The 21,512-nt window shown below is 36.7% G+C and overlaps 1 protein-coding gene across 17 annotated transcripts in view; it reads left to right on the top strand.

The window, feature by feature from the left end:
* The window catches only part of LOC127847106 (dynein axonemal heavy chain 2-like), a 154,636-nt gene that overhangs the window by 79,141 nt on the left and 53,983 nt on the right, over positions 1–21,512 (top strand). For all 17 annotated transcript variants that reach the window (XM_052378720.1, XM_052378718.1, XM_052378719.1 and 14 more), the window contains 13 exons: positions 1,788–1,968; positions 4,711–4,838; positions 6,960–7,112; positions 8,035–8,160; positions 10,493–10,717; positions 13,149–13,266; positions 13,977–14,131; positions 15,574–15,696; positions 16,038–16,196; positions 16,789–17,033; positions 17,930–18,128; positions 18,896–19,120; positions 20,741–20,845. In XM_052378720.1, the coding sequence (XP_052234680.1) occupies positions 1,788–1,968; positions 4,711–4,838; positions 6,960–7,112; positions 8,035–8,160; positions 10,493–10,717; positions 13,149–13,266; positions 13,977–14,131; positions 15,574–15,696; positions 16,038–16,196; positions 16,789–17,033; positions 17,930–18,128; positions 18,896–19,120; positions 20,741–20,845 (2,142 nt within the window). The remainder of the gene's footprint in view (positions 1–1,787; positions 1,969–4,710; positions 4,839–6,959; positions 7,113–8,034; positions 8,161–10,492; positions 10,718–13,148; positions 13,267–13,976; positions 14,132–15,573; positions 15,697–16,037; positions 16,197–16,788; positions 17,034–17,929; positions 18,129–18,895; positions 19,121–20,740; positions 20,846–21,512) is intronic.

Below are 21,512 nucleotides of genomic sequence, written 5' to 3'. Positions count from 1 at the left end.
CGAGCTTTGCATAACTCCAGTAATCTGTCGCCAAATGCTTTAGTTCTATTATCATTAGATACCCGAGGAATGTAAATATCACTTTCGTCATCTGTTGATTGAGATACATGTCGATCATAGCGTACAAAGTCTGATTTCTGCCCTACCCTTGCATTAAAATCACCACACGCTAATACTATTCCTTTGTTTTGAAAATTACATATATCGTTTTCTAATTGGAAAAATGCATCTGTATTAACCATATCGTGAATAGGTGAATTTTCTGGTGCAATATAGGTATATACAATATACATATCTTCTGCATTTATCCAATCTTCACCAAAATTGGTCAGAATTCTTGATAATGTCTAGGGCAAGTTTGAATATGGGTCATGCCGGGTCAAATACACGGTCACGGGGTAACTTAGTGCGTTTTAAACATCACAATGTTGTCCGCTCTCTAATTCAAGTAGTTTTCATCCAATCTTCACCAAACTTGGTCAGAAGTTGTATCTAGATGATGTCTAGGTCAAGTTTGAATATGGGTCATGCCGGGTCAAAAACTAGGTCACGGGGTATCTTAGTGCGTTTTAAACCTCACCATGTTGTCCGCTCTCTAATTCAAGTAGTTTTCATGCAATCCTCACCAAACTTGGTCACAAGTTTTATCTAAATGATCTCTAGGACAAGTTTGAACATGGGCCATTCCGGGCCTAAAACTAGGTCATGGGGTCACTTAGTGCATTTTTTAACATTCAGCATGGTGTCCGCTCTCTAATTCAAGTAGTTTACTTCCGATCTTCACCAAACTTGGTCACAAGTTTTATCTAAATGATCTCTAGGACAAGTTTGAACATGGGCCATTCAGGGCCTAAAACTAGGTCATGGGGTCACTTAGTGCGTTTTTTAACATTCAGCATTGTGTCGGCGCTCTCTAATTCAAGTAGTTTACTTCCGATCTTCACCAAACTTGGTCAGAAGTTTTATGGAGAAGATCTTAAGGCCAAGTTAAAACATGGGCCTTTCTGGGTCAAAAACTAGGTCAAGGGGTCACTTAGTGCGTTTTAAAAATTGAGCATGGTGTCCGCTGTTTTTTGTGAAGATGACATGCAAAATATTATGTGTCAATGCGGCATGTGGGGGTATTTGTCACGTCTGTGACAAAGCTCTAGTTTTATCACATGTCTACCCTGTTTCCCATGTAATACAACCATTACATATTTTTTTATATTACACATGTAAGACAACATTTTTAGGCGTTTTCATTGGCTTAGTTTTTGTTTATTGACCAATCGCATTTTGTTATTTTGCTGAAATGACGTTGCAACGTCAAATGACGTCACAAAATGTAAACAACATTCGGGATTTATCATTATGTTTGCATAAATATTTATTTAATTTGCTCATTTAAAAGCATGTGATAAAAAAGATCTGACACTCATCCAGGAAATTCGTTAGTAAGCTCGCCAAAGGCTCGCATACTAACAAAATTCCTGAACTCGTTTAATAAAATATGGTATGATATGACAACTCGTGCAAGATCCTATATGTATGGGATACAGAAATGTTACGCAAAAACACAGATGATGCTTGTTTTTTTTTTATGTAATAACATGTTTTATTATTACGGGAACAGGAGACTATTTTTTTTGGCTTTGTTCTGTGCAGTCTGCACAAGTTTATCTGAGACAACACTTTCTGCGTTTAATATGTTTAAAAAAAAAATTGAACAGGTATTCAATAAAATAGTTTCCTACCTAATCCTTGTCATATACAAATGCACATCGCTCGTATGTTTCTCATCACAGACCGGGGCCTGGGGCTGTTTTGACGAGTTCAACAGAATCAACATCGAGGTATTGTCCGTCGTCGCTCAGCAGATTCTCTCCATTCTCAGCGCACTTGCCGCCGGATCAGAACTGTTTGTGTTTGAGGGAAGGGAGATCACTCTGGTGTGGTCATGTGGAATCTTCATCACTATGAATCCAGGTATGGAGTTGTCTTTCTTGGGTCATTTACATATTACTAGCAAAATTTTGTTTTTGAACTTTCAGCATTTTATAATGGGCATTTTTGTACAATTTGTCACAAATTATCATTCGATTTACTAAATTTAATATGAACTTTATGAATAATTCTGATTAAAGAAGGATATCTTTTATTTTTTATTTTAGAACTTAAAATTTGTTTTCTGTGTTGTATTTTATGATCTGTTAAAACATGTAGCAGTTTTGCACTTTAATACTGCAAAATGCAAAGGGGTGAAAAGAGTAAAAGCCTTAATTGAACATTATAATTTGTATTCGTTTGATTTTAAGTGCGACCGAGGACCATTTACAGTAGGTGCATCAATGGTGTCTCATCACACAATTCTTGCTCACAAATTATGTTGTTTTATGAATGTAACTTATGTTTTTATTATATTTAAATAAATTGTCACACTTATCCATAGATATTGTTGGGAATTGAAAATAATAATTTTATGAATGTAACTTATGTTTTTATTATATTTAAATACATTGTCACACTTATTCATCGTCAACAATATCTAATATTGTTGGGCATTGAAAATTGCATAGATTAAGATGCAACATTTCATATTAAAAGAACTTTGCCACTTTTTGAAATAAAAAATGGCTTACATGTGTTGTAAATGTAATTGTGTTGTTTTCTTTTTTCTGCTTACATTCTGAGAACGAGGCCAGGTTTACCTGCTAGCTTAGTTGGGTGTGTGTTGAACTTGGTTTTATTTAAATACCAGTCCAGCCATATTATTTGTGTAGGGGGATAGGTCAGGAAATTATTTGAGTAGTGCTCTGTGAAACGGGGATTTAATACATCTGAGTAAAGTGTCATCCCTGATTAGCCTGTGCAGTCTGCACTGGCTAATCAGGGATGACACTTTACAGCTTAACTGAATTTTCGCTAAGAAGACACTTTTTTTAAACAAAAATTACCTAATAAAGGAAAGTGTCGTCCCTGATTAGCCTGTGCTGGTCGTATACTTTACGCACATGCATCAAATCCCCCTTTTCATAGAGCATGGCCCATTTATATTTCTGTTCCTTTCTAAGATTGAAATGGGGTAATAATTATCAGTTACTAGAGTCTTTGAAGTGGGGGTATATTGTTTTGCACATGTCGGTCCGCCCGTCGGTCTGTCGGTCCGTCAGTCCGTCCGTCCACCAGATGGTTTCCGGATGATTACTCAAGAACGCTTAGGCCTAGGATCATGAAACTTCATAGGTTCATTGATCATGACTGTCTGATGAGCCCTATTGATTTTCAGGTCAAAGGTCAAGGTCACAGTGACTCGAAATAGTGAAATGGTTTCCGGATGATAACTCAAAAATGCTTAGGCCAAGGATCATGAAACTTCATAGGTAGATTGATCATGACTGGCAGATGACCCCTATTGATTTTCAGGTCAATATGGTCAAGGTCAATGTCACAGTGACTCGAAATAGTAAAATGGTTTCCAGATGATTACTCAAGAATGCTTACACCTAGGATCATGAAACTTCATAGGAACATTGATCATGACTGGCAGATGACCCCTATTGATTTTCAGGTCACTAGGTCAAAGGTCAAGGTCACAGTGACTCGAAACAGTAAAATGGTTTCCGGATGATAACTCAAGAATGCTTACGCCTAGGATCATGAAACTTCATAGGTACATTAATCAAGACTGGCTGATGACCCCTATTGATTTTCAGGTCACTAGGTCAAAGGTCAAGGTCACAGTGACTCAAAATAGTAAAATGGTTTCTGGATGATAACTCAAGAATGCTTACACCTACGATCATGAAACTTTATAGGTACATTGATCATGACTGGCAGACAACCCCTATTAATTTTCAGGTCACTAGGTCAAAGGTCAAGGTCACAGTGACTCAAAACAGTGAAATGGTTTCCTGATAATAACTCAAGTTTAATTAGGCCTAGGATCATGAAACTTCATAGTTACATTGGTCATGACTGGCAGATGATTTCCAGCCACTAGGTCAAAGGTCAAGGTCACAGTGACAAAAAACATATTCACACAATGGCTGCCACTACAACTGACAGCCCATATGGGGGGCATGCATGTTTTACAAACAGCTCTTGTTGCTTTAAGTACTGATTGAAAGCTATGACTGGCTTAGTGTACCTATGAAAAATGAGCAGATTAACTATTACAATTGAAATTTGTGCTTCACTCTAAGAAAATGGTACTTAATGCATGCACTTTAAGTGTTCTCCTCGATTAGCCTCTGCAGTTCACACAGGCTGATCAGGAACAATACTTTCCAACTAGATTTTTTAAAGAGAAGTTCTGTAAGCATAAAATTCCATGAAATCACTTGGTATAGTCCCTCATTAGCCTGCACAAACTGCATAGACTTATCTTGGATAACACTATACACTTGCATTAAGTCCAGTTTTCCCACAGTGAGGCTCATATGGAGAAATATTGCGGTAAACCTTTCCCACTTAGAAGCTAAGTAAAAATGGCTATGTGCAAACAGCATTAAACCAGAACAGTCTGCGAGTAACTCTAAGTGTATTCAGGTTGTATGCTGTTTGCTGCTCATCCGTTACTAATGGTTGGAAATGAAGCCTTAAAAACTGGAATTTAGTAAGAAAGGTATTTATATAAATGTAACTTTCTAAGGGACTACACGTAAAAAAGCGTATTTTTGTGGTAACTGGTTAAACAAGGTATGAACATAATTTCGTATTCCACCACAGGCTACGCAGGCAGAACTGAGTTGCCTGACAACCTCAAGTCCATGTTCAGGCCCATAGCCATGGTGACGCCAGACTCCAACTTGATTGCAGAGATCATCCTCTTTGGAGAGGGCTTCGGAAATACCAAGGTAACGGGAACCCTAAAAATGTGTATTTAGTTAAATTTATACCTATTTATTTAAACGCCATTGAATTGAAATACTAATTGAAGCGCTCTCTAGTTCATTTCTTGCTGGGAACCAGTATTTTTTGTCTTTAAGAGAGAAAGAAAGAACGCTCCCACAGCGGGCATTGAACCTGTGACATCCAGGTCGCTAGTTGGACACCATATCACATAAGCCACTGCGAATATTGCAAAGTATTTATTTTGATGGTTTGGTCTGAAATATGGTCTTTGTGTGCCATACATATCACATCTACTGCTGAGATGGCTTCAGGAAGTCTTCAGAGATTTTATTAATAAATTGACTTCTTCTTCCCATTAAATGCAGGGCTCCTCTGGAGCATCGACTCTGTTTGACTATTCAATGAGTCTTGGGCCTGGGTAGAACCAGTACTTTGGTGTCTTTGGGAGAGATTAAAGAACACTCCCACAGTGGGGATAGAACTTGTGACCTCTCTATTGCTAGGCGGAGACCATATCCACTACACCAGGGCGATCTGTGATCTGAATTTACACGTTTTGTTGCCTTTTGCAAAACAATGATTGTAAAATAATATAAGAAAAGGAAACAAGCACATTGTCTAATTTGCCATCATGTGATTTAGAATATACAACCTTTTAATTCATTTGACGATGTTTAATGTACATGTTTGCATTATTGTTTGAATTGATAAATGCTATTGTGTTTAATGTACATGTTTGCATTATTGTTTGAATTGATAAATGCTGTTGTGTTTGTTTGTTTGCTCCTGATTAGCAATCCAACATCAGACTGGGTGTATGTACATATTGCATGTAAAACTTTGCTTATAGATTTTGTTTAGGATTTTAGCATCCATCTGTTAATTGTAGATTTTTACATCAGGAACATGGTTGCGCATGATTAAAGTGAAAACAAAGCTTGTACAAAAAATGTTGGAAATAGAATATAAAAATTGCTTGTAGAAATTACTTGGAATACATATATACATTTTGTAACAAATTTTATTTAGAAATTTACTTACTTTATAAGTTGCTTGGGTACATGCATTTGCATTTGCATGGATTGCTTATTGAAGCTGTTTAGAAAATATCCATACAGTTTATTTATTGAATTTTGAACAATTTCAGTTGGCTGTATGCAGTAATTCATTGCCTATACTGATTTGCATGGAATTTTGCAAATGTACAGCTATTTATTTTCTTACAAAAATATCTGAAGTATATTAGAAAGCATTTTGATCAGAGACATATTTCCTTAAAATAAAAACAACTATAAACAACATTTTTTGAAAACAAATATTTGTTAATGCCATTAAATTATTATCATCTTTTAGAAAGAAAATCCTTTGAAAATTCTGTTACAGCATATATTTTTTCAACAGTTGGTTTGTAGTCATTGTCAATCCAGTCTGACATTTTTTATCTGTGCTCAACTTAGTTTGATGAGAATGAGTCCATGTGATATAAGCAAAATTTGATAATTAAGAAAATGCTGTATTATGGCAATTAAGTTAGCTAAAATTTGTCTTATAATCAGTGATCACCTAAAGTGTTTACACAATTTCCTTAAAAAACAAATTTTTATGAAACTCATTTTTTGTTTAAATAATTTTCAACTAGAGGTAGCACACCTTTAAAACTCTGTTCACACTCAGAATCAAAGTTAAAATTGCTATATGTAATGATCATAAAACCAGATCCTGCGAGTTACTCACAGGCTGCTCAGGTTTGGTTTTGTGCTGTTTGCTTCTTATCAGTTTCATAGCTTCGGAAATGAAGCCTTTTAACCCTTTCAGTGCAGGAACCGAATTTTGAAGGCCTTTGCAAACAGTTTGGATCCAGATGAGACGCCACAGAACGTGGCGTCTCATCAGGATCCAAACTGTTTGCTGTTCTGATAATATTCTTTGAAAAAAATCGAAGAAAATGTTAATTTTAGAAATTCAGCAGACGACATTTTAGCAGACGACAAATTTCCCAGCATGCAAAGGGTTAAACTGGAACCTATGAAGAAATGTCCTAAATTATATTTGATTTTCAAAGGGAGTACAAATGTGTATCTGAGCGTAAAAGGGTTAACATATGGCTCTCGTTATCTCCGCAGAATTTGGCCAAGAAGGTGTTCACGCTGTACTCCTTGGCCATGCAGCAGCTGTCCAAACAAGACCACTACGACTTCGGGCTTCGAGCCCTAGTCTCCGTGCTGAGATACGCCGGAAGGAAGAAGCGCTCCAATCCCAACATGCCAGACGAGGAGGTGAGTATGAGTCTGGCTCTGGGAAAACGGGGCCTAATGCATGTGCGTAAAGTATTGTCCCAGATTAGCCTGTGCAGTCTGCTCAGGCTAATCAGGGACAACATTTTTCGCCTTTACTGTATCGTTTATTCGAAGAGACTTCTTTTAAAGCAAGATACTATAAACCCGTGAGTGATGCCCCTGATTAGCCTGATAATATTCTTGTATGTAAGTGTAGTTTTGTATCAATTTTTATGTCTCCCAGTCTATACTGGGGGACGTAATGTTTTTGCCCTGTCTGTTTGTTGGTTTGTTTGCATCAAACTTTAACATTAGCAATAACTTTTGCAATATTGAAGATAACAACTAGATATTTGGCATGCATGTCTATCTCATGGAGGTGCACATTTTGGGTGTTGAAAAGTCAAGGTCAAGGCCATCCTTCAAGTTCAAAGGTCAAATATATGGGGGGGGGGGACATAATGTTTCACAAGCACATCTTGTTTAAATGTGAATTCTTACTTTTTATGCTAACAAAATTATACATTATAGCATATTTCAGCAAAATAGGCATGTTAAAAAAATTAGACTTAAGGAATTTAATGAATTTTGTTAGTTTTCAAAATAGTTTTGTGAATACTTAATCCATATGAGTTGTGTTTTGAGAAAACTGGGCATAATGCATGTGCGTAAAGTGTCATCCCAGATTAGTCTGTGCAGTCCGCACAGGCTAATCAGGGACGACACTTTCTGCCTAAAATTGATTTTTGGTAAGGAAGGTCTTCCTTGAAACTAAAAATACCATAAAAGCGGAAAGTGTCTTCCCTGATTAGCCTGTGCAGACTGCACAGGCTAATCTGGGACAACACTTTACGCACATGCATTACGCCCAATTTTCTCAGAACAAGACACATATTTTCTTTGACCCATACTTCCTCTGCAGATTCTGCTGCTGTCAATGAAGGACATGAACATTGCCAAGCTGACCTCAGTGGACTTGCCGCTGTTCAATGGAATCATGTCAGATCTGTTCCCGGGAATTGAGACGCCGTCCATTGATTACTCCAAGGTGTGCATTATGAGGAAGTTCTTTAACTGAGCTTTTCTGTATGAAAACTGGGCTTAATGTACGTGGGTAGAGTATCCTGCAAGATTTTGGGATGACGCTTTCCTCCTGAACTGGATTTTTGCTTAGAAGAGAGTACCTTTAAATAAAAAAAGCACTCCATAAAAGTAGAAAGTGTTGCCCTTGATTAGCCTATGGGGACTGCACAGGCTCATCTGGGACAAAACTTTAAGCACATGGATTAAGCCCAAGTTTCCCACAGTGAAAGTTCACAAAATGATGATTTGAAATACTTTATGAAACAATTCAGGCACTTGTCATTTTCCCCAAGCAAACTCATATTTTTATGCCCCCAGATCGAAAGATCGGGGGTATATTGTTTTTGGCCTGTCTGTCTGTCTGTCATTGTGCATGTCTGTCACCACACTTTAACCTTGGTTAAAGTTTTGCAATAACTTTTGCAATATTGAAGATAGCAGATTGATATTTGGCATGGAGCTGCACATTTTGAGTGGTGAAAGGTCAAGTTCATCCTTCAAGGTTAAAGGTTAAATATTTGTTGCTTTAAAGCAGCGCAGTAGGGGGCATTGTGCTTCTGACAAACACATCTCTTGTTGTATAACATTTACTAAGGGGGTATACAAGGTTTAAAAAAGTGTTAAAACATTTAAGGTGGTGATATAATTCTTAGTTTGGTAGATAATTTTGCTCTCAAAACTTTGAAAATTATGGCAGAACACTGAAACTGTTGATATTTGTTTTTAAGTATGACATTTTAATCTATAATAAAAACTTGTTATAGTTAAATTTAAGTGATAATTTATTACTTACTTTTTTCTGCAAACATATTTTTTACTATTTAGGTGTAATAAACAAAAGATCATTACTTTTGATGGAAATTCTTTCAGATCATTGAAGATCATTCAGATCATAATGTCCCGAAGGAATCTGAATTTTATAACCTAAGTCTGAACAATCTGAATTTGACCACACAAAAAATTGTGTATGCCCTTTTTGAGATAAATATCAATTTATAATGTGGGGCCTTTGCCCTTTTTATGTTAAAGCCACATATATTCTCAAAATCAACAAATATTTCCAAAAATATTAACCCATAAAAAATCAGTGTTCCTTATAGCAAGATCCAAAATTTCAACGCTAGATCTGGTATAACATAGATTAAACGAGATAGACAATGCTTGTTTTTATTTTTTGTGTCACAATATACTCCATGTGAATTTCCCACGACAAGGAAACTGGGGCAGCTCATGAAGACTACGTCGTAAAATGTTCAGATATCATGGCTGATTTTGAGCATTTATGTGGCTTTAACATTTTTACATCATTATTGAGAGTATTCCATATACAATGTATTCCTATTTTGGACAGGTTTGTTTACTATGCTTAATAGGGCAGGTAATAAGAGTCTTAATTACTGTATATTGTTATTTTTGGATGGATTCTGAGTCAAAAGTTTGATACCCAGTTGTGGTTTTATTGTTTTCTGACTTTTTGCTGTTTTGTTTCTATCAACTTCTCATTTTTATGCCCCCAAAGGGTGGCATATAGTTTTTGAACTGTGTCTGTCAGTCTGTCTGTCCGAAAACTTTAACATAGCCCATAACTTTTGCAATATTGAAGATAGCAACTTGATATTTGGCATGCATGAGTATCTCATGGAGCTGCACATTTTGAGTGGTGAAAGGTCAAGGTCAATGTAAGCCTTCAAGGTCAAAGGTCAAATATATGGCTTCAAAGCGGCGCATTAGGGGACATTGTGTTTCTGACAAACATATATTTTTTTGTTTATTATATTTTATTTTATTAACTCGATGTAAGTTTTATTAAAGTGCATTTATGTAACAAAAACAATTACATTGCAATAGGAATTCAGATTTCCTTGCCATAGTCTATTTAAAAAGCACTTCAAAAGCACTTGTGTTTTACGCCCACTTCCAGTTAAAAAATTTACCCTGACTTCTTTATTATTTTCATTGACTTTCAAATTAAAAATTGGTTGCTGACTTTGATTAAAGAACATCATTATACACACATTTCTTTAAAAAAATAGTTTTAGAAATATACTAACTTTTATAAATTGCTTTGGTACATGCATTTTGATATGCATGGATTGCTTCTTTAAGGTATATAATATAGCAAATATTTCTACAATTTATTTCTTGAATTAGAAACAATTTCAGTTGGCTTCATGCAGTAATTGTTTTTAAATTTAATGTGAAGATGTTTTAGTAAAGTGTTTTTGTTAAAAGAATATAATTTACATTGCAGTAGGAATTTAGATTCCCCCTTTAACCTCAATTCAAATGACTTCCAGTTAAAGAACGCGATCATAGACGAGCTCAAGGCGCGTAACCTCATGGTCAACGACCACTCAATCACCAAGGTGATCCAACTGTACGAGACGAAGACCTCGCGTCACTCTGTGATGATCGTTGGAGGCACACAGTCGGCCAAGTCCACAACGTGGAAGGTCCTGCAGGGCTCCATGACGGCCCTTAATAAGGTCCCAGAGATGAGCGCCACCTACCAGGTTGTCAAGGTAATAACAAAAATCCAATCATCAGTTCGACAGAGAAAAAAAGAAGATAATTATTTACCTTAAAGTATTTTATTTGGAAAAAAGATTAACACCATTTAATTGCCTTTGGTTGTAAAGTGTTTGATGCGAATGGAGTATGTACTTTACTTCTTGGTACATATGAGTCTGGAACTGGGAAAACTGGGCTTTACACAAGTGCATAAAATGTTGGCCCAGATTAGCCTTTCAGTCTGCACAGGCTTTTCAGGGACGAATTTCGAAGAAAAGGGGGCATACAGTGATCGGACTGTCCGTCTGTCTGTCCGTCTGTCTGTCTGTCCGTCTTTCCGTCACACTTTGCGTTTAGGTTTTGAAAAATGCTCATAACTTTTATGTCCCTTAAGATATAACCTTCATATTTGGTATGCATGTGTATATGGACAAGGCCTTTCCATACGCACAATTTTTTTTACCCCTGTGACCTTGACCTTGAACTTGGGTCCGCGTTTAGGTTTCAAAATCTGCGTTTAGGTTTTGAAAAATGCTCATAACTTCTATGTGCCTTGAGATATAACCTTCATATTTGGTATGAATGTGTATATGGACAAGGCCTTTCCATACGCACAAAATTTTTTTCCCCTGTGACCTTGACCTTGAACTTGGGTCCGCGTTTAGGTTTCAAAATCTGCGTTTAGGTTTCGAAAAATGCTCTAAACTTCTATGTGCCTTGAGATATAACCTTCATATTTGGTATGCATGTGTATATGGACAAGGCCTTTCCATACGCACACAAATTTTGACCCCTGTGACCTTGACCTTGAACTTAAGGTCCGCGTTTAGGTAACAAAATCTGCGTTTAGGTTTCGAAAAATGCTTATAACTTCTATGTCCCTTGAGATATAACCTTCATATTCGGTATGCATGTGTATATGGACAAGGCCTTTCCATACGCACACAAATTTTGACCTTTGTGACCTTGACTTTGAAGTAAGGGTCCGCGTTTAGGTTTCAAAATCTACGTTTAGGTTTCGAAAAATGCTCATTACTTCTATATCCCTTGACATATAACCTTCATATTCGGTATGCATGTGTATATGGACAGAGCATTTCCATACGAACACAAATTTTGACCCCTGTGACCTTGACCTTGATCTTAGGGTCTGCGTTTAGGTTTCGAAATCTGCGTTTAGGTTTCGAAAAAAGCTCATTACTTCTATCAAGCGTTTATAGGGGGCATAAGTCATCCTATGGTGACAGCTCTTGTTCCGCCTAAACTGGACTTTCGCTAAGTGGAGATTTCCTTTGAAAGAAAATTCCATAAAAAGCGGAATGTATCCTTCTTGAATTGCCTCTGCAGTCTGCACAGGCTTATCTGGGACGTAACTTTATGCACATGCATTCAACCCTGTTTACCCACTACACTACTTTCCGCTCTACTCAAAAGCCTCAATAAATTACAATCACACCCTTTTCACAGCAAGAATTTTAGTTGGACTTATCAAAAGTAAACTTTCTCTTTACTGGACTATCCACTCAACTCTGAGGCCACAACAACTAACAGACACACTCTTTATTGAGCAAGAATCATAATTGGACTCGTCAAGCGTAAACTTTCTTTTTACTGGACTATCTAATCAATTCTGAGGCAACATAAACTAAGAAACACACCCTTTTCACAGCAAGAATTATAATTGGCAAAAGTGAACCTGCTTTTACAGGACTATCAGATAAACTTTATATCCACAATAATTCACAATCACCGTCTTAACACAGCAAGATTACAGTTGGACTCGTGAAAATTGAATTTCCTCTTTACACGACTTTCCACCCCACTCCAAAGCCTCAAATATTAACCCTTTCCCTCTCAGAAGCAAAGTGAAAATGGCTATGTGCAAACAGCATAAAACCAGAACAGCCTGCGAGTAACTCGCAGTCTGTTCAGGTTTTATGCTGTTTGCTGCTCATCAGTAACTTAGAGTGGGATATAAAGCCTTTAAAACTTGAATTTAGTAAGAAAGGTCTTTGATTAAATTTAACTTTTTTCTGGTCTCCGAAGTAGCCTCAAAATAGCCTCTGCAGTTATACAAAACACGCATTTAGCCAATAGTTATAAAAGTTCGTGGGAATTAGTCGAATATTTTTGTAATAATAATTTACCTTCATAATTATTAGTATTTCTGTGTTGTATTTTTAGAGAATTGGCATACATTATTGTAACATGACTGATTGTACTGTAATTTAATTTATTATTATTCCAGCGATTTTCGTATTCAACTGTACAATGCATATTGGCGAATAAATGTTGAAAAAACAAAAACAAAAAAAAAACAACAACTTACAAATGCACCAAAATGCATCTCTGAGTGGTACAGGGTAAACAAACACAATCTTCACACAGCAAGAATGATACTTTATGGTTGGACTCAAACGTGAACTTGTTCCCTGATTGCAGGACTTCCCACTCAACCCGAAGGCCCTCTCTCTGGGAGAACTGTACGGGGAGTTTGACCTGAACACCAATGAGTGGACGGATGGAATCCTGTCCAGTGTTATGAGACAGACCTGTGCAGGTAAACAATCCAGTGTTTCTTTATGCATAGAAACATAGATATGAGCCTGGGGCCTGTCTTATCAAACATCGTACGACATTCTCACCTTACGATGCAATTTTCGAAGCACCATATAAACGTAACCGTCGCATTTATAATTACTTTTGTTGAACATTTCCATTCATTTCCAAAGAAGCTGTCAAATATCCTTTATATTTGAAACATACAAATTATAATCACTTATATGTTTAAATTACAAAATGCAATCATAAGTTAACAATGTCATACGATCTTTGATAAGACGGACCCCTGGTTCTGGGAAATATGGGCTTAATGCATGTGCATAAAGTGTTGCCACGGAATAGCCTGCGCAGTCCACACAATCTAATCACGGATGACATTTGCTGCTTTTATAGAATTTGATTTTTAAAGGGAGTCTCTTCCAAATGAGAATCCATTTTATGCGGTAGGTGTTGTCCTTGATAAGCCTGTGCAGACTGCACACTGCACAGGCTAATCTGGAACTACACTTTACACACATGAATTAGGACCAGTCGTCCCAGAAGTGGGCGTATTACATTTACACAGGTATAGAGTTTATGAGTTGTACTGTTGGTCTATCAGTTTGGGCATTCAAAACTGAATACTTGTAATTCTCTTTACCCACATGCATTAAGCCCAGTTTTCCCAGAATGAGGCATATTAGTATTCAAAACTGTTCTGGCATTCAGATGAGAAGCCTGATGAGAAGTGGCTGGTGTTTGACGGCCCCGTAGACACGCTGTGGATCGAGAGCATGAACTCCGTGATGGACGACAACAAGATCCTCACTCTCATCAACGGCGAGCGTATCTCCATGCCCGACCAAGTCTCTCTGCTCTTTGAGGTTAGTTTGCTCAGGATGCATGTTTTATTGCGTTTATTTTACCCCCATAAAATGCTTATTGGGAGGGGGTTGATATGAAATAGCATACCATGAAACTCCTACAAAGTCTCTCTCCTCTTTGAGGTTGGTTTGCTCAGGATGCATGCTGTAATGTATTTATTTTACCTCCATCAAATGTTAATTGGGTGATGACTGACCAAGTTTTTCTCCTCTTTTAGGTTTTGTTTGCTAAGGGTGTACGCTGTATTGTATTTATTATATTCCATCAAATCCCAAATTTGGGAGGGGGTGTATTGGATATAGCTAACAATGAAACTCAAGAAACTCTATCAGGAGATGAATTCTTGTTCTTTTCCACTTCTTTTACAACAGAACACCAACTATAAACATAAAATCATTAAAACTGATATCATGGCATTAGAATGGTCAATCCAAAGCTTAACCTTACACTTACCCAAGAATGAATCACATACCAAGTTTATCCTATACCATGTGACAACTTTGTTTATCCTATACCATGTGATGACTGCTTATCCTATATCAGGTAGATAATCTAGAACTACTATGACTGTGTTTATTCTATACCATGTGACGACTGTGTTTATCCTATACCATGTGACGACTATGTTTATCCTATACCATGTGACAACTTTGTTTATCCTATACCATGTGACGACTGTGTTTATCCTATACCATGTGACGACTGTGTTTATCCTATACCATGTGATGACTATGTTTATCCTATACCATGTGACAACTTTGTTTATCCTATACCATGTGATGACTGTGTTTATCCTATACCATGTGACGACTGTGTTTATCCTATACCATGTGACGACTGTGTTTATCCTATACCATATGATGACTATGTTTATCCTATACCATGTGACAACTTTGTTTATCCTATACCATGTGATGACTGTGTTTATTCTATACCATGTGATGACTTTGTTTATCCTATACCACGTGATGACTGTGTTTATCCTATACCAGGTAGATTGTCTAGGCCTGTTTTGACTGTGTTTATCCTATACCATGTGACAACTGTGTTTATCCTATACCATGTGATGACTATGTTTATCCTATACCATGTGACGACTGTGTTTATCCTATACCATGTGACGACTGTGTTTATCCTATACTATGTGACGACTGTGTTTATCCTATACCACGTGATGACTGTGTTTATCCTATACCATGTGACGACTGTGTTTATCCTATACCATGTGACGACTGTGTTTATCCTATACCATGTGACGACTGTGTTTATCCTATACCACGTGATGACTGTGTTTATCCTATACCATGTGACGACTGTGTTTATCCTATACTATGTGACGACTGTGGTTATATTATACTATGTGATGGCTGTGTTTATCCTATACCATGTGACGACTGTGTTCATCCTATACCATGTGACGACTGTGTTTATCCTATACCAGGTGGGTGACCTGGCTGTAGCCTCTCCTGCTACTGTGTCCCGCTGCGGGATGGTGTTTGCAGACTACATTGACCTTGGATGGAAACCGTATGTTGAGTCATGGCTGCAGAAGAAACAGTCTAAGGTCAGCAATATTCTTTTTGTTGATTGCTGGTCATTTAGGGATCAGCATTTTAATATTTTCAGATATATTATGGATTTTTAAAATTTCATTGACATTTGGCTGATTAGTAAAATCTGTTTTTTTGGATGGATTAAAATCTGTGGATTTTTTTATAATGATAGATATTAATGTTTATTGAACATCTACTTTTGTAGTTTATCAGATCCACAAAAGTTGATGAAAATGAAAGTTTGACAAGAATGAATATTGAATGGTTAAAAAAACTATTCCACTGAAAAGAAAAGTTACAGTATTGAAAACTATTTGATATTTGGCTTACATTTTGTTTCCATTAACTGCAGGCCTTGGTGGAAGAACTGCGGCGTCTAATTGACAAATACTTTGACAAGATCCTGGAGTTCAAGAAACGTAACTGCTTCGAACTCGTGCCGGCAGCCGAGCTCAACATAGTAGCCTCCCTTTGCAGGCTCTTTGATTCCCTGGCAACAGAAGAAAATGGGGTAGGGGTGTCATTTTGAATGTTTATTGTAGAATGCTTTAATTCACAATGACACATTTGGGAATTTATCCTTCAAAATGATGGCAATTTCATTGATTCACAAATTCATGAATTTGTGTCATCATTAAGATGCAAACTTTAAACTGAGAGTAAAAATATGTGTAAAACTTGTTATGTTATATTATGATTTATTTAAACCTCTTTGTATTTCTGAAAGTTTGGCCATGGTTTTGTATATAAATCATTTTTTTTGTACATTAAAGTCAACAAAAATTACTAAAAAATGTGTATTTATAAATTATAAGAATGACCAAACAGGATTTATATACCTATTAAAAGATTTTTTCTAACTTAATAAATTTCGCAATAATGTTTTAAACAGCCTGTAAGGGCATTTTTCTTACTTAAACATAAACAATTGCAATGCTTGCAATTTGTACACATAGGTGGATGAGAACAACAAAGAGAACTCCCATTGCATCATGGAACTGTGGTTCCAATTCTGCATGATATGATTGATTTGTATTTCCTCATTTTCAGTCATGATTATATATTATATTATATACTATCATATACTTAATTTGTACACTTAGGTGGATGAGAACGACCAAGAGAACTTTGTGCGTGTCGTGGAGCTGTGGTTCCAATTCTGCTTGATCTGGTCGCTGTGCTGCACAGTTGACGAGGAGGGACGCAAGAAGATTGACACGTACATCCGCGAGATGGAGGGAACCTTCCCGAACAAGGACTCCATCTATGAGTATTATGTGGACCCCAAGGGCAAGACCTGGGTGCACTGGGAGGAGAAACTGAAGCATGGCTGGAAGTACAATCCCAGGTGAGAAGATACTGTAAAATCATTAATATTTGTCTTTATGAAATTCCATGCTTTAAAAAAAAATATTTATGCCCCCCTTCGAAGAAGAGGGGGTATATTGTTTTGCACATGTCGGTCTTTTCACCAAATGGTTTCCGGATTATAACTCAAGAATGCTTTGGCCTAGGATCTTGAAACTTCATAGGTACATTGATCATGACTGGCAGATGACACCTATTGATTTTCAGGTCACTAGGTTAAAGGTCAAGGTCACAGTGACTCAAAACAGTTAAATAGTTTCCGGATAATAACTTAAGAACGCTTAGGCCTAGGACCATGAAACTTCATAGGTACATTGATCATGACTGGCAGATGACGCCTATTGATTTTCAGGTCACTAGGTCAAAGGTCAAAGTCACAGTGACTCGAAACAGTAAAAGGTTTTCCGGATGATAACTCAAGAACGCTTAGGCCTAGGATCATGAAACTTTATAGGTACATTGATCATGACTGGCAGATGACCCCTATTGATTTTCAGGTCACTAGGTCAAGGTCACATTGACCCGAAGCAGTAATATGGTTTTTAACGTATTCACACAATGGCTGCCACTACAACTGACAGCCCATTTTGGGGGCATGCATGTTTTACAAACAGCCCTTGTTTTAATTTGTTCTTAGGTTGGAGATTTTTTTATAAGCAGAAAATCAGTCATTTTGCATAGGCTAATCATGAACGACACTTTCTGCCTAAACTTGATTTATGCTAAGAAGAGACTTCCTTTAAAAAATATCCATAAAAGCGGAAAGTATTGTCTCTATAAGCCTATGCTTACTGTGCAGGTCTATCTGACTCTTTACGCACATGCCCAATTTATCCAGAGAGTTGCTAATTGATTATGACCCATTTTTTCCCACAGTCTGCCATTCTTCAAGCTCATGGTCCCCACAGTGGACACAGTTCGCTACCAGTACCTGACTCAGACGCTGATCAAGAACCTGTGTCCTGTGATGCTCGTAGGTCCAGTCGGAACCGGAAAGACCTCAGTCGCGGAAAACACGCTCGGAAAACTGGACCCGAAATCTTACAGTGTTCTCACAGTGAACATGTCTGCTCAGGTAACAATATTAGTGATTTTATTATTAATTTTATTTGTAAGTTGAACTTAAATAGTTCTGGAGATATTAATTTGCGAAAAACTTGGAAAGCTTTAAGTCCTTGGCACATATCTGACTTTGCCTCAAATGTATCATTTTATTATCATTTCAAATGCAGGTGAGAAGTGAACCCAATAGAAAAACTATTATTCAGCAAAAACAAATTCAAACATCAATACAAATTTTATGTGTACCATTTCAGACATCATCCATCAATGTCCAAGACATCAACTCCATAAAGAGTGGCAAATACCTTATACTGTTTGATAGGGAAAAAAACATCCCACACATCACATTTTATCTGTACCAAATCAGACTTTGTCAAACAATGTCCAAGAAATCATCTCCAGTTGAGTAGACAACCCCAAGAGAAAAACTGTTTTACTCAGCATGAAGTTCAAAGTCAAACATACCCTTTTTAGCTGTACCATTTCAGACGTCACTAAACAATGTCCAAGACATCATCTCTTGAACAGCGCAAAATGCTGAATACTGTTTAAACGGGGAAAAAACTGTTTTCTACAGAATTAAAAAAAATTACCAAAACAAAATACCTTAATATTGTACCTGTAAAATTGCAGAAGTCATCAAACAATGTCAAAGACATTATCTCTCTAGAAGAGTGGAAATTATCTAATAGTGTTTGAAAGGGCAGAATAACAAACTGTTTAATTCATAAAAAATTAAAACATTAAAAAAACTTATTTATTTCAACTTTGCTGTTTCAGACGTCATCAAACAATGTCCAAGACATCATTGAGAGCCGAGTGGAGAAGCGAACCAAGGGCGTGTACGTGCCGATAGGCGGCAAGAAACTGCTGACATTCATGGACGACTTCAACATGCCCGCCAAGGACACGTTCGGTTCCCAGCCGCCCCTGGAACTCATTAAACTGTGGCTCGACTACGGCTTCTGGTACGACAGGGAAAAACAGACCCAGAAGTATATCAAGGTTAGTTTAAACCTGTTCATTTTAACTCAATAGCATGGGGAGAATGGGGTTTATTCAAATGCTTATTCTTGAGTCCGTTTCCTGGGTATACAATAATAAGAACCAGCACTTGGTGTCTTCGAGGGAAATCTAAAGAACCTTTTTATATTGGGGATTGAGCCCATGACCTCCTGGTTGCTAGGCGGACAACATATCCATTATGCCATGGTGGCCTATATTAAGGTTGGTGAAGGCTTACACTACAATTGACTCGCATCAATCGAAAATAGAGTTTTATGCAATATGTGGCCAGCGCAGCTCCAGACCAGCCTGCGAGTTTGCATAATCTTGTCAGGAGCTAAGCTGTCCGTTTGAGACTAAAAAAAATTGCATGACTTCATAGCGTGCCAGTTAGTTCCTTACAAACCTGCATAACTGTGGAGCTATGTTGGCTGTAAGACCCATTTTCGCATGGCGCGGCTTAATTATCAGTTGCTGATTTATTGGACCTTAAAATATTATAAAATATAAAGGTTATTTAAATGCTAATATTCTATTTGTTTGCTATTAGAAGTCATCTATGTCATCAAAAATAAATAACATAAAGCAGTTTTGACCCATTTTTTTATATCAATCAGGCAAGAAGTCTAAAGGGCTCCTTGTGGTTTAGCCAATTAAAAAACAATTTGCTTATGACAGTATGCAATAACATTAAGAGGCAATAAATAATTAATTCTCTACAAGATATTTAGTCAATACTAAAACGAATCCTCTATTTTATGTGTTAAAATTCATAATACCAATTGATTGAAGTTTCTCTCTTTAATGCGTGCAAGTTAGTTACTGTACCCATTTTGAATGTAGTTTACCATGTATTGCGTGCACCTGTTTTTTTACTTCCAAAATGGAGAAAATTATTTCAAGACTATAAAACTAGCAAATCAGAATGCCATTTTACTATTGCGCAATCAATTAAGCTTTGTTTTGTATTAAAAGAAGGAACTATTTGTTTAGTCAGGAGCTTAGGTTGCGAATAACTATATTTTTGAGACTTTAAAGGGACTGTCAACCACGACGACAAAGAAAAGAAAAGTTGTAAAATACCGCATTTTTATACATGTTTTAGTTAATATTGATTAAAATATCATGACTGGTATATTACATTACTTGAAAAAAGTTTTTAAGTTTTCATATTTTCTGTATATTTGGTAATAAATTTTACAGGGTATGTCTACCAGGTAACTACCAGTTAATTATAAATAACGCCAGTAGGTTGATCATCATCGTCACATGGTAAAACAAGGAATGCGTAGTGAATTGTATATATTTTATATATAAAATGATCAATCTACTTGCGTTATTTATAGTGTGTATATCGTTATGTCACCTATTTTCGCGATGTTCTTTCGATTTCACATCGCGAAATTTTATTACCGAATATACTGAAAATATGAACTTTTTCAAGTAATGTAATATACCAGTCGTGATATTTTAATCAATATAAACTAACAATTGTAAAAAAAAATACGGTATCTTTGAACTTTTCTTTTTTCGTCATTCGTGGTTGACAGTCCCTTTAAGACTGTTCTCTCTCAGTTATTCCAAGTTAAAGTGACTCATACTTTCTCTGTCTGCCTACAGGACATGTTCCTGGTTGTGGCTATGGGTCCTCCAGGCGGTGGCCGACAGCACATCTCCACACGTCTGCAGAGCAAGTTCAATCTCATCAACATGACCTTCCCACATGTAAGTTATGCAGAATGTATGACCCTCGCTCCCCAATTTTAATATCATAAATACATACCTGCTATCCCTAGCTATACCTTCCCAGGTGGAATATCAGCCCCTCTCTGGGAAGAATAGGGTTAATGCATGTGCGTAAAGTGTTGTCCCAGATTAGCCTGTGCAGTCTCCACAGGCTTATCAGGGACAACTTTTTCCGCTTTCATTATTTTTATTTCATGTTTATTTAAAGTAAGTCTCTTTTAAATGAAATGAAAATACAGTTCAGGCAGGAAGTTTTGTAATTTACTAGCCTGTGCAGACTGCACATGCTGATATGGGATTAAACTTTATGCACTTGCATTTTCATGTTAACAGAAATGCTACATGAAGGTTATACTTTTATCTAGATGTTGATGTTCCCTTTTACTGTATACGAACAACAATGCTCGAAATTGATTCACATTTGTATCAACCTAAGTTTCTTAAACAATTCTTATGCAACTTCATGAAATGACAGTAAGCATAAACAGAACCTAAAGATTTAAGCATAACTACAGATTGATTTGGGACGTAATTCTGCAGGTTTATAAATATTTCAAATTTGACCCACAAAAATTGACCAACATTTTGACCCACCTATAGTGCATGTTTTATAATATAAAATACAATTGACCCACATTTTGACCCA

Source organism: Dreissena polymorpha, chromosome 10 (genome assembly GCF_020536995.1).
Source record: "Dreissena polymorpha isolate Duluth1 chromosome 10, UMN_Dpol_1.0, whole genome shotgun sequence".
Classification (NCBI taxonomy): Eukaryota; Metazoa; Mollusca; class Bivalvia; order Myida; family Dreissenidae; genus Dreissena; species Dreissena polymorpha.
This window is presented reverse-complemented; position numbering and strand designations above follow the sequence as displayed.